The sequence below is a fragment of the Emydura macquarii genome, unplaced genomic scaffold, assembly GCF_026122565.2.
Source record: "Emydura macquarii macquarii isolate MOO-44397 ecotype Brisbane River unplaced genomic scaffold, CSIRO-AGI_Emac_v2 contig_3506, whole genome shotgun sequence".
NCBI classification, from domain to species: domain Eukaryota; kingdom Metazoa; phylum Chordata; order Testudines; family Chelidae; genus Emydura; species Emydura macquarii.
The window spans coordinates 1,319,552-1,333,902 of NW_027133643.1; the positions used below are offsets into that span (position 1 = coordinate 1,319,552).

General features: G+C 50.1%; 1 protein-coding gene across 1 annotated transcript in view; it reads left to right on the forward strand.

The window, feature by feature from the left end:
- The window catches only part of SLC5A9 (solute carrier family 5 member 9), a 38,344-nt gene extending 29,480 nt beyond the window's left edge, over positions 1-8,864 (forward strand). Inside the window, exons 13-14 of the mRNA XM_067535664.1 lie at positions 2,624-2,783; positions 7,405-8,864. Coding sequence (XP_067391765.1) covers positions 2,624-2,783; positions 7,405-7,613 — 369 coding nt within the window. The 3' untranslated portion in view covers positions 7,614-8,864. The remainder of the gene's footprint in view (positions 1-2,623; positions 2,784-7,404) is intronic.
- The last annotated feature ends 5,487 nt before the right edge of the window (positions 8,865-14,351 follow it).

Here is a 14,351-nt window from a genome sequence, read left to right on the forward strand (position 1 = left end):
GGAAGGGCTGCCAGTGGAAAGCTGTCGCTGGGCCAGTTCCATTCCTCCACCACCCCGGGACAGAATGAGAAGGACATGGCAGGTGCAAACGCCTACACCTCCCACCTGGGAGTAGGCCATGTAGGGGCTGACCTAACCCATGGTGCATTAAGAGTTACGGACCCAGGTCAGTTAAAAGCCCAGTCCACTGCAAGCCCACGCTGCGCATGTCTCTGGAAGGGCCAGGCTTTTTGACGCCCACGCCGCCTGACGCACTTACAGGCCATACACATGAGCCTCAGCTGAGTGTTTGGGCCTGTCCTGGCATGGCCGTGTGCTTCGAAAGGCAGAGCAAATGAGAGCCCATGTCCCTGGAGTCAGCCGCTGCTCTGCTCATTGCAGTGGCAGGAGAAGGCCCTCCCAGGTCTGCCAAAAGCCAGTGCGAAACAGGGACTTGGCAGGTCCTATGGGGAGAGTGTAAAACCCCCCCAGCTTTTAATACAAAGCAGCTGGAGGCGTTGTCTCGGTTTAACGTCAGCGCCAGCTTTGCCGGGTGGCTCTCTTGGCGATGCAGACTCATGGTGCCAGGCTCCGTTTTGCAGATTTCTTCTGCAACTGCTTCTCGCCAGCTGCTAGCACTTTTCCAGAACGCCCTGCAAAATGCCTGGGTGCCTTGAATCCCCGGGGCAGGCAGGCTGAGCCTGGAGGTGCGCCGTAGAGGAGAGAGAACCCCTCTGCCCCGGGCTATCACACGGCAACTGCAGCATCCTTCGGGACGCCAGCGCTGCCGTGCTTTTGCCGGGGAACGGCCAATGGACCTGGGTCCCCGGCTCTGCCTTACTAGTGACTGTCACTCAGGCCTGGCCTGGCAACTTCTTGCAATGACTTCGGGCGATCTGAGTGTATTACATTTGTGTAGCATTGTGGGCCGGGGACTGTATCGAATTGCATGGGAGAGGGTGACCGCAGCCCCTAAGAACAGCAAGTGCATGGAGGGTGATGAGGCAAAGTCACTCCGGTTGTATCACCCCCAGCTCTCGGGGCAGCTCGCCTGTACTAGTTCACACTGGACGCTCCAGAGGCCAACAGACAGAGGCAAGACTTTGGGATAAATAGCTGGGGTTTAACAGGAACAGGACCTGCTTTCTGATCCAGCAAATGGACAAGGCCGTCTGTCCAAAGGGGGTGGGGGGGGGACCCTGAACCCTCAAGGCAGGGCGGGAAGAACTGACACCCGCCCGAGCCGGGAGTGGGGGGCACTGATCTTGGATAAGTTTTTCTAGCATGCGTGCAGGTTCTTTTATTGTTTCTACTATGATTTCGCTCAGTAACGCTTTCCCCTTAAGAATCAACAGGCTTGCTTAGCAAAGGCTGGGTAGTAACTTATGGGCATTTATGCTGTCCATAAGCCTCCAGCCACTGGCCTGCTTAGCCAGCATGGCTTGCTGGGACTAGCACAGTGTAGCCAGGGAAGTGTGCAGCCTGGAAAAGCCCTGGTCAAGAGGGAGAGTGAGACACCCAAGAGAGACGCTGGTGGGGGAGCCGGGACCCTAGGGTGGGTGCCGTGGCGGGACCACAGGGGGGATACAGCTGCAGGAGCCCTGAACTGTGACACTGGGCTGTAACTTTACACGCTCCCCTGCATAAAGAGCCGTGTGTAGCCTCAGGAGAGATTGCTTCAGGCACGCCCACGGCCTCCCCGTGCTCTGGGAGAGGAATGTATTCAGCCAGCAAGAAAGGGAGGGGGGAGGAGGCCAGGCTTCCCCCCGCCCCGCTCCTCCACCGCAGGAGGGTGTATTGCTCACATAGCCCCTGCTATACCCCCACCCCAGCTGGAGTCACACTCCATGCAGGGCTGCGAGGGGCGTTTCCCCCCCCCCCGTGTGCCCAGATAAGGGCTGGAACCATCTAACCCTGACTGGAGGTGATGCTGTCAAGGTCTGGGTGGGGGGGTGGGGTCCTGTCTCCACCCCATGGCCCAGCCCATTGTTGTTCCTTTGAGCTGCCGGCCCTTTGTGCCCAGGGCTGGGGCTTGGTTCCTTCCACGGTGGCTGCCTGTGACATGTCATTCCACAGCGGCTTGACTGATGTGCCGGATGCTGCCGGTGTCGCTCTGGAGCGCCAGCTGTTTGAGTTATTCCGCTAGATGCCTGCCTCTCTCAGCAGTTAACACCCTGGGATGGTGACAGTGATTTGGCAGATTACAGGGGGTGGGGGGGAAATCAGCAACTTAATTCAAGAGGCAGCGTTCCTTGCTTTAACTAAGGGACCTTGTTATGGACCAGAGTTTCTAGGGGTGTGTGTGGAGGCGCACCATATACGACCACACTGGCCCTGCCTGCACAAACATCTTTTGGGCCCCTCCCCCAGATCTCTACCTGTACATCATGTAATTGCCCAGGGAGAGGCGTCTTCACCTAGGCACAGCGGTCTGCTAGTCTCCTAAGGATTAAAAAGGCAGAAGCCAACTGAAAATACAAGCTCAGTTGGAAAAAAGAAACACAGCCCCTCTGTGAGGTCAGACCCTCTCCATGCTAATCACAGCTCCTGTTTCCAGCCGAGGTACGCCCACGCCTCTTGCACTGTTTAACCTGACAGCTCTTTCAATTGCTTTCCTCGGCACGGTTTGAATCCCCGGCTCCAGCTCGCCAGCCTGACGTGGTGGACTAGACACAGCACAGCTCCCACCCTTGACCTGGTGAGCTACAAGAGCGAGGCGGCAGAGGTCCAGCTTGCCGCGGGTGAGAACAACGTGGAGGCGCCGATGTGGGAGGACACGGATTCCGGGAGCAAAGCCCAGCGAGGTAGGTTAGCTGGGTCATCCGAATATGAGCATGTGTACAACAGCTGTGTGCATATGGGAGCTGGTCCGAGGCCACCAGCGTCCATTGCAGGCCTTCCAATGACTTCAGTAGCATCAGGCCCAGGGATCTATAGACACCACATTTGTGCAGGGGGTAGCTACATGCTACCTTCATGTATTATGTATCTTCGACCACCGCACCTGCACTCTGCCTGCTAACCTGTCCCCCTTCCGATTTATTCCAACCCTCTGTATAGTTCCAGCTAGCTTTCTTTTAAAACCAAAAAAAAAACCAAAACCCAAAACAAAGCAAAACAACTTTCCAGAGAAATGGTTCCTCCTCCTCCCCCAAAATGTGGAGTTTCCTTCTCCCACCTTACCCGGGCCTCAGAGCCGTGATGGGCAAGGTTCAGCCTGGCACCAGCAACAGCATTTTTAGCCTTTAAAAGCATCCCAGCTTTCACAGCCTAAATCTGCCAAGCCAGTTGGCTGCGGAAACTTCCCAGCAGATCCTCAGGTATACCAGTGATAGGGGCCATATGACCAAGCAGGCACCTGCTTTTAAGCCCTAGCGGGCCTGTGATCTGGCGTTTAAAGCCGTGGCATTTTTAGATACAGAAAAGCTATTGTAGATCATTGGGGGAGGTTTCGATGGGCCGGATTCTCAGTGACTCTGGGACTGGGGGTGTAAATGGTCCTCTAACAACATCCCCTGGTTACCTAGGCTGCTGTAAAGCTGTCAAAAGAGTTCTCTGTTATCCGTGCTCCCAGCCCCTTGCTGCCAGAGGGTGCCGGGGCGGCCTGGGTGCATTGTAGTACTTCAGCTTACTGCTTGCTAGGGCCCATGGGAGGGGGCTTTGGCTAATTGTGCACATCCGTTTTGAAGGCTCGGTGAAAATGGTCTCCCTGGTGCTACCTGCCGCCTTCTTAAACACGTAACAAAAATGTGACTGCAACTCTCCTAATTCTGAGCATTAAAATTACATGAAGCACAGCAGCCGCTGACAGGATTGTCCTCCTGTGCCTTTAAACCAGCACCTACTTCGTCTGCATTCCTTTTCCGCCATTGCTGCTTGTCTAGTTCTGCTGGAGGGGCGTTCTCCTAGCTACCTCGCCTGCCCTAGGCGCTTAGTTCAGCCCGTGAGGCTACAGTTGAACGAAGCGGAAGGTACCAAGACGGCAGCATCGGCCAGTGGCTGGAGCACGGGAATGGGGAACCTTGGTTCTCTGCCACTGACCGCTGCGTGACCTTGAGCGAGTCTCCGTGCCTCAGTTTCTCTGGCTGTAAAAGGGGGATGACACGTGCCGTCCTGCATTATAGGCCTTAGGATCTCAGGCTGAAAAGCACTACAGAGCTACGCTGCCGTGTCGCCATTCTGCTAGCTAATTAAGGGTTGATACAAGGGAAGAGATGAGCTAAAGCAGAGAGACGGCAGGAGGCACTTCAGCATCATAGCGTTTAAGGCCAGACAGGACCAGCAGATCATCTAGTCTGGCCTCCCGCATAAGACAGGGCAGCAGCCCTGCACAGCATCCGTGTACTAAATCCAGCAACCAAAATTAGACCAAAGGCTCACGGCCTACAGGAAACGAGGCTATTGTGTGCCACAGGGGGAGAATAGGAGAAATCGAGGTGCACCAACACCCAAAGCCCCCCAAATGGCAGGAAATTAAGGGAGATTTACCCTGCTAAACCAGGCACGTGACCTGCAGCCCCATGCTTCAGAGGAAGGCACAACAACCCCAAGGTAATTGGCAGTCTGACCTGGGATCGGGGGGGAAATTCCTTCCCAACCCCACCTAGGATGATCAGTTAGACCTTGAGCATGAACAAGATCCGCCAGCCTAGCATCTGAGAGCGAGAAAATGCTCTATACCCCCTCAGTGCACCGGTCTTCCTTTCCAGTGTCCTACCTCCAGCTGTAGCCATCTCTAGTGCTTCAGAGAAAGGTGTAAAAAAAACCCATAATACATTGAGGGGGAATCCCCTTCCTGACCCCTGCAGCTGTCCAGCTGAAGCCCTGAAGCATGATATTTTAGTGGAAGGGAGCCCCAGAGCTGCTGAGCCCTGCCCCCAGCCAACACAAGCAACCTGGTCATACAGGCACACTCACAAATCCATCCCTCGCTCTCTCTAGTAAAACAAGTGCTTTGGGGAGGCTGTTCCATAGCTTCACTCCTCTGCCCGTTAGCCAACATCTAATTTCCATAGTGGATTTGTTCATGGCCAATCGAGATCCATTTGGTCTTGGGCCACCACTGTCCTTTATCAGAGAAATCAAAGACCTGTAGGCCTGGGAGGGCCCTTGCTAGGGTCATCTAGTCCAGTCCCCTGTACTGAGACAGGACTAAGCATTATCCTTTTAGCCCATCCCAGACATGGTCTTGTCTAACCTGCTCTTAAAACCTTCCAGGGAGGGAGCTTCCACACCCGCCCGAGGTAATTTATTCCAGTGCTTCACTAACTATTTAGCTCTTCTCTTCACCCTCTCTGGTGTTTACATCCAGCAATCCTAGCCCTGCTTTCTGTTAGACAAGCTCTTCCAGTCTCCTCTCGTAAGACAGGGCCTCCATTCCCCAGCCATCCTAGTAGCACTTCTCTGCTCTTGTGCTAGTTTGATTTAGGAGTTCTTGAACGTGGGCGACCAGAACGATGCACACTATTCCCGATGAGGTCTTACCGCAGTGCCTGGGCATTAATACTGCTCTAGTGCTACTGGAAGTGTCAGGCCTAATACATCCTAGGCTTACATTTGTCTTTTTCACAGCCGCATCGCATTGGTGGCTCATGGTCATCCTGTGATCAACCCCCACACCCAGATCTTCCTCCTCCTCCGTCACTTCCAACCGATGAGCCCCCAGTTTAAATGCGAAAGTCTTATGATTAGATCCTAAATGCATGATCTTGGACTGTATGCTATTGAATTGCATCCCATTTCTGTTACTGAAGCCTTCCAGCTCATCCAGGTCTCCCTGTCTAATATTCCAGTCTCCTCTGTATCGACAAATGTCTCCCAGCTTTGTATCATCAGCAAATTCCATTAGCACACTTCTGCTTATTCGAAAGAAAACAGCTGTCCCCCACCACACAGACACACACACAGTTCTAGGCATGGTCAGAGATTTCCTTTGGAAAACCATCCAAAATTTTAGGTTCACGTTTTGAAACGAAACACCCCCCCCACCCCCCGAGTCCACAAAACTGGAGATCTCGCAAGATGGGAATTCTCTCACAAGATTTTCTATATTGCCTAAATGTAGATGGGCCAGGCTTGAACCAGTTCTCATCACAACCTCGAACGAAGAGGTGAGACACAACAGCAAAAGTTCTCCATTTCTTTCTTTTTTTTTTTTAAATGGAGAAAGTTTGGATTCAAGTTTAGTGTAGCTGTTCAAGATGATGATGTTGTTCCTTATCAATTCTTATTATACCTGACCCAGCTCATCTTCTTACAACCTGACATCTTGGTAATTTGGTAATTAGCAATGATGGGAAAGGAAATGCAGAACAGCTTATACAACAGCTTAATGAGGTTTTGGTAACATGTTTTTCAAGCTTTTAATGACACGCTACCTTTCAAAGAGGGTTATATTTGGAAAGAACAGGAAGTGAAATATACATAGCACAAGGCTGACAATTTAAAAGGCCTAATTCACACAGCACTTCAGTTATGATAAACAAGCCATGAGCTCTGTCTCTGGGCCCATGAAATCCTACAAGTTTTGTGGAGTCTGGTGGAAGTTGGGCTGGGGAGAAATAAGAAGCGTTTCTAATTCATTAAATAACAAGTGTTTCAGATGTCAATCACCTGGGCCCATTTAACCTCTTTGAGGGACAGATTTTTTTTTTAAAGTAACATTTTTAAGAACACCTGAGCAAAGGAAGGCAGATTGGCTTGGTGGATTGAATGCAGGGCTGGAACCCAGGAACATCTCAGTCCTAATTGCAGCTGGACCCTGATTTAGGCCAACTATTTTCCAAAGTGGCCCTCGGTTTTGGGTGTTCATGTCGAAATACTTTATGCCTGATTGTCGAAGTGGCTGCGTGCCTGTAGCGCCTGGTCAGCTTCACTGGGAGATATGGGCACGCGGAACTGCTGAAAATGGGCCAAGCCGTGCAGCCAGAAACGGAGGTGCATAAAATCAGTGGCCACCTCTGAAAACGTTGGCCTTAGGCAAACAGCCGACCCTCTTTGCATGTCAGTTTCTTTATATCATTATAGTCCTGGTCTATTTCCAGCGAGGGGGAAGGACTGACTCAAGCTTGCTCAGCACTTAGAACATAGCATCTATTACTAATGTAAAGTGTTATTTAAATGGTCTTTCTTCTGGGTTTCAGGGGGCTTACCTGTGTTGTGAATGTGGACTGGGCAGTTAAAGCAGAGCCCTTCCTGAGCCTCATGCCATTGGCTACAGGGTCTGTCATCAGCTGAGACGGTGAAGCATTGTCTTCCATTGAGAAATTGGCTAAATGTGGCTCGTTTTCACCTCATGCACCTCAAGCAGCAGTGCTGTCATGGGAGATGTTTAGACAGGCGACACGGTGTATTTAGGGCGTGGGACAGAGGTGAGGCGCATGGAAGACCCCACTAAATTCCCCTCTCTGTGTGTATTTCCTGCAGCAGCGAGCCCTCCTTGCTGGAAGAAGCTATACTTCTGGTTCTGCGGGATCTCCAATAGCCCAGCACCCATCTTGACCTCGGAAGACAAAGCAGCTCTGGACAGGAAACTCACCAACATTGTGGAAAAGCACCTACCAAAGATGCTTTGCAACATTAATGCTATACTCCTGCTGGCTGTTAACGTCTTTCTGTGGGGGTACTTCGGCTGAAGACGAGGGCTGCAGGCAGTACTCAGCTGGCGTGGCTTTGATTTGAAATGAATTCAGACACTAACTGAAGGAAACCAATTAATCTCTCCTCATCCTAACCCCCACCCTAGCCCAGAGCCGGCAGATAATAGAGACGATAGATTTTCCATCAGGCTCTAAGCTTCCCCTCGCTACCGTTTCAGTCGATGCAGAGATTGAAGGAAATGGGGTTAGCTGCTTAGTTTCTCCAGGAGGGAGAATAAAGTAAAATGAGATGAGATCAGACCGAGCCCCCAAAGTTTGGATTCAGAATCCACCTTGCCCAGAATTCAAGGATCTGCAGGACAGGCTTTGGTTCAACTCAGAGTTCTGGGGCCAGGTGGAAAGTTTAGACCCAGACTCAGTTCCAAATCACGTTCCTCGGTATTTAGATCTTGAGGGGGATGGGGTTTGGACCCACATCGATTAGCTTGGGCCTGCTGCTCCTTTCCTTTAAACAGAGGCAGTTCCACTGAGGTCAGGAGTAAATCAGGAGTAGTGCCATTGTCCGAATGGATTGAGCCAATGTGCTGCACAGCCATACATAGACAAAGTGTCGTCGTCTTGTTCCAAATCACTGCCCATACATGGCATCTTTTTCTCTATCAAGTAGTACTTAACACAGCTGTACCATTCATTTGCTAATGCCTTGGGTTCTCTTGCTAGCGTAGTACAGTATTTTCCGGTCTCCTTATTGCTTCCAGTATCATCTGCTGATACAGAAACCAGAGCCAGCTGTCACTGGGACAATGTGCTCATTACGCCAGCCAGCGTGTATTGATGGAGCTGCTTTTCCATATATTTTGCTGTGTGCTTCCATCTTTACGCCCTCAGTAACTGCATCTAACAGGTTACCTGCTTTTGACTGGTTTCTTTGTAGACTGGCCATAGGCAGCTGATCGTTGCTTGAAAAACTGGATGCTCAGTAACCACAAAGGGAATACTACAGCCATAAACACATTCTGCAATGTTCAAGTCCAGTTCTGGGGTTGTTTTTGTTATAAATATATACGTGTGATTGAAAAACCATGACGCTTCCTCCTTTTTGCCTTTGGCTGATGTGGATCTGCCTTCCTTTTGATGTGCTTAGCAATGGCAAAGCAGAATTACCAGTACCTGCATCCTCAGAGTCCAAGTCTAGTACTCGCCTATGTTTAGCAAAGTCAGTGGTTCTGGTGTCCCTTTGTTCCTTCCATTGCATTTCACAAAATGTTTTCTCACGTGGTTGGCCTTTCCCCTCACTTGTTCTTTGCAATTTCTGCGTGAGATGATCTTTGCCATCTTCAGGAACTTCCTCAAAATAATCATGAGTTTGGTCAAGTGCTCGTCCACCTTTGCTCCTGTTGAAATAGTTTGATGTGAGTCACTGCTCATTCAGTTGCACTCCAGCCAGCCAAATCAAGGGACAGAGTCTTGGCCTGGATAATTGGTTTGGCAGTTTACTGCAAACAGAAACTGAACCATCTGAATCTCGGTGTGCCCCGTCTTTGTTTGCTAAACAAACATGTCATTTTCATTCCTAACCGAAGAAGGGGAATTTCTGCATTCAGACGGTTCAGTTTCTGGTTGGGCTAGCCAAGTCAATAGCACACAGCTGCTTTTTTTAATTTTATTTCCTTTAATTAAAATTAAACAGATCATGTTACTGCAAAACTGTTATCAAATTGCTACGTATTTGTGGGTAATTTTCATTTGTATATCTAAATAATAATGTTATTTTTTTCCCCACTTCCCTGGTTTAACCTGGTCTTAAAGCGGTATTTACCAACTCTCTGTACTAAACTGGTTTTACTTGGGAAATTGCCCACACTGCTAGCAAGAGGATGAAACTAAATCAGCTGGCGTGGGCAAGGGAGGAATTAAAATAACAGGCAGCGACAACTTGGCCTCCTTGAAATCAGTGGCAAAACTTCCACTGTCTTTTCTGGGGCCAGGATTTCACTCAGGGTGTTTGAGCAGAATGGCTCAGCGTTGTGGACATAATTAAGCAGTAGCAGCGATGGTGTCTCCTCACCTGACTGGCAGCTTGCTAGATGCACTGCGACCCTTAAAGGACATTTTCTTGGTGACGTCATGCGCGAGACACCAGTCACTGTTACCACTCTGTCTTAGCAAGAGCTTTGCTGATGCTAAGCCACGTGTCAGCTCCCTGCCGCACCAGCTGCCTTGTCAGCAAACTCTTCAAGCCTGTGCCTGTCCAAAGCTTGCTTTGCAGGTACCAGTCCGTGACCCCCAGTTCCCCAGAGACGGCTCCCTGCAACGTCCGGTCCCTCCGAAAAGACAGCGCCCAGCTCAGCTGTAAGGTTAGCGGAAGATTCACCTGCCACGCTAATACACCAGCACTCAGCGGGTTGATGGTAAAGCCAAGGGACAGTTTATTGCAGAAGAACAGAGGGGGAAGTGATGCTAAGCAAGGATAAAAGCAACAGAGCTGGTTCCAAAGAACACAAAACCAAACACGGTTTCCAGTGACAAACTGAATTTTAGCACGTTACACTCTGCCTAAGTCATTTTCTTACATCAAGTTACCAGCATCCCTACCCCCCGCCCCCTGACTGGGGGAAGCCAGCGTTCACAGGCTGCGAGGGTCCTGCACCCGCTTCCCCTCAGTGACAGACCACAACGAGGTGCTCCCTTTGTGTTACCCAGAGTCTCTGACGCAAGAGCCAGGAAGGCTTCCTGAGGTGGGGGGCGGGGGCAGATTCTGTACCCTGGCACAATTGTTAAACTGTCTTCTCCCCCCGCTTGATGGCATTTGTTTACCTGCTATGAGAATGTAATTCCATTGTCTCTGCCTGTAACCCAGCGGGTCAGACAGGTAAAGACACATTCCTTTGTCTAGGGCAGGTTGCATTGCCCCCCAACCGCACCATAAGAACAGATTGCCAGCACACCGCCCTAACGCGCTGTACACAGCCCAGCTGTATCTTGTGCAATGATTTTTCAGGACCAGGGTGGCACCACTTTACATAGGATACCTCCCAGGCCCGACAGGTGAGCTACGTATTATGACACCAGTGTGTTGGGGCACGGAGAGTGACTGTTGGGGGATGATCGTTCTGCCAGCTGGAATTGAGGGGCTCCCGGGCGGGGGAGGGAGTGTCACACTCTTGTCTAGGACTGTGGCCTTATTTAACTGACACGTGCTGGTGAATGAAGCGCCTTAGCCTGCCTCGCAGCAAAATGTTCTGCAGCAAGCGTGACAGAACCAGCCCCAGGGCCAGATCAGCAACCAGCTGATCTCCTGGGCTGCCATTCTTTTCACAGCCAGGCGGGCTGGGGCCCGTTCATTTCATATTAAAACGAGCAGGGGTGTAGCCTTGGCTGGTGACGCGGCACAGGCTGCTTGGCCCGGCATTGCAGAGCAGAAACTCTTTGCTGACCTTTTGTGGCCTCACAGCAGAACCAACGTGCAATGCTTGCTCCGTGGACTGCAGCTGACTGAGCACGTGGGTGGCCAGGACTCCCACCAGGACATCGGGAACACCAGCTCCAGGCCTCATCCAGCATTGTAAGGGCTCTGAGCACCTGAGTGGCAGTTCTTCATCCAAGACAGATCTCGGCATTCCGGTAGGAGGGCCAAGGACACTGCCACTGGGGCCAACAGGCCAATGCTCTCTCTCTCAGCCTTACTAGGAGCCGCCTGGACCATGCCACTCTTACACGTGTCAGAGCATTGCAATGCACGTGTGTGCGTTCTTGTGACCGTGTGAGCTTGCACAGAGGCAAGTTAACGTGTCAGTGATTCAGATGGGACCCATCTGGGCCGAGGGTAGCTCACCTGAAAAGGCCAAGGGCAGGGCAGGCTGCAAAAAGAGAGCAGATCCGCCTAACCTAGTGGCTAACACGGCCGTTAGCTTCACCCACCAGTCACAACCAGTGCTGCTGACCCCCCACCCTGGTTAGCAAGCAGTTAAAAACAAGAAGTTACACGGCCCCCTTTACTGCATTTCAGTCTCTGGCTCCCAGTTAGCAACTACGTCCAGTCAAGAGAGAAGTTATTAAAGCTCCATTCCCTTGCCATTGGGGGGGGGGGGGACCTTCCCGATCGTCCACAGGGTCCTGCTCAAGGTCAAGGAGAGAAGGAGCAGCTATTATCCTGACAGCTCCAGCTTGGCCCCAGCAGCCCTGATACACCACGGTTCTCGAGCACTCAGTAACTGCTCCAGTCACTCTGCCATTAACACCAGCTTGATGACCCGGGACCCACGGCCGCCTACAGCAGCCCAGCCTTGGGTCTCTCCAGCTCACAGCATGGCAGCTTTATGGCTAAATCCCATAGTGTTGACATGCTTGCAGCCTCTTAGCGAGGTCCTCCTCGGCAGCAGAAGGCCATCCACCAGGGCTACGTCCTTAGCCACGTGGAAGAGATGCTCAGTTTGGTCAATGGGGAAAGGCACCCCTCCGCCACAAGTAGCCATACCTTCCAGCTGGGATTTCCTGCTGCATTGGAAGCAGTGAGGCTGCTGGTGTCATCCTTTATACAGCACCATTTGGCATAACTCCTCTCTCTTATGCCTCCTGTCTATTTTCACTATTGCAGCATTCAGCTCTTTGCTCTGCTCCTGGCTTTCTCCCAGACACTCTTTCCTGCCCCTGCACTCTCCAATCCCTTTCCATCTCGGTTTCTTCCTTGAAATCCACCCTTTCTCTGGTGCCAGTTCCCTGAGGCTCAGCCGCTCACCAGCCATGCATCTTGCACAGGGAATTCTGCACAGATTTCTCTGGCCCCTGACAGGAACAGGCTCTGGTAATGGTATAGACTCTGCATACTGCAATGGAGCTCTTGGGTCTGACGTATATTCGCACCACCTCAGTTTACCCAGTCACAAAATGATGCATTCAGCTTTATGTCCCCGCAAGCACGGTTGTGAGAAAGCTGCTGGTATAAATGCACAGTGCTGTTGTACAATTTATGTGTGTGTATGACGGGTTTGTAAAAGAAAATTCCCAAGCCTGGCTTTCGAAGGTGTAATGGATTATGAGGCTGAAATACATAAAACTGAAAAGAAACAGTGAGTCTCAGACTCCCACAAGCCCCAGTGACATTCGGACACTGAGGTTTGCCTCTCAAAGTATTATAAAGTGGAGATGCTTTGATGCTCTGGTAGATGAAGACACAGGAGTGCGTAAACTTCTGGGGCAGACATTGGGGGAACATTGTGTGCTCTACAAGTGGGGGGCTAGGACACAGGCTAACCAAAGGATAGTGTTGTACAGTGTGTTTGCAGATATTGCGATCTGAGCTATTTTTAAGGAGGGGCCAGAAGCTCAGCGGGTGTAAACGGGCATAGCTCCACTAAAGGCAAAGGATCTATCTGGATTTATACCAGCCGTGGAGCTAGACAAAGCAGTTGTAGTTTTGCAGAATGGCACCTGGATGAAGCATGTTGGTGCTTCAAAAACACTTTACCAGAGAAATGCACCAAGTTAGAGAATAATACAATTGGCTCTTCATATGTAACAGTGCCAAATGGCATATGAAAGGGGGAATGGCTAAAAAAGAGAGAAGAAAATACACACACCGCTCCATCTTCAAATGGGTAAAGCTTTAATCTTCCATGCCAGCATTTCTCAGGGAATAACTTGTCTGCATTGAAAGGACTCGTACATCCTTGTTGCTCAGAGCCTGTGATAAATGGCAATATCCTAACAAGAATACATTGCCTTCAGAAATATAATTCATAGAGAAGTCCATGGGCAACAGCCATTATTAATGATGCCAATACATATTTTCTTATTAATCTTCCATACTATGCTTGTGTCTATCAGCAAATGATTATCATTCATTTGCTTGACAAATCTATCAAGATCATTCAATATTGTTCGGCCAAGGATCTTCTTTTAAACAAAGATTAATGACGGTGTGCTTTATCTGGCTGGTTGAGCAAAGGGAAATGAAATTATCAACGAACCCTACAAATATTTCACCTCTTTAATTTACCAGAAAATGTTTTCAAATGTTATTTTACAATATATGCTATGGTAGGCACATTTTATTATACAAAAGGAAAGGACGCTCCGTACATTTTAAGGTGATGGACAGCAAGTTAGCAAACATGGCGCCATCTTTTTACTGCAGTGCGTTGCATGGATTTTCTATGAGAAAGAAAGATTTCATCATATGGGTCTCCCGTTGTCAGGCTAGTCAGACACTCTTACGAACAACCTTGGGATGAACTCCTGCAAGGGGGGGTAACAAATGAGGATCAAAAAAGCATTTATTAGTTAATGAAGACAACCAGATCCTCTACTGAGCTCAGAGTCCTTTGCGTTAATTCAGGTGCCACAAAGGTGAAAAAAATTCCAGGAAATTCCCTTGCCTAGAGAAACACCATGCCTGCGTGAGGCCAAAGGAGGCATAAGGATGATCTCAGGAGCAGGAGGGACAACTGAGGACAGAGAGGGGCCGTGGCCAGCGGAGTTCCATTACATCTATCCTCCAACGGCCTATCAGAGTCTCCACAACAAAAGGAAGTACATTGTAGCTGGGATTAGTTCTTTCATTGGCCTTTCCTCCACTTTCTCTTGTAGGTCTCTGTGATGAGAGGTTAAAAAACATCCGATAGCCAATTTTTATTAGGTCTGATCCTCCAAACACCCACGGTTACGTTTCCCATTGAAGAGGATTACTCACATGCTTAAAAGTTAAACACATACATGTGGGAATTTATTTTTTTCTGCCCGGGTAAGGATTCCATATTAAAGTTAGATGAGATC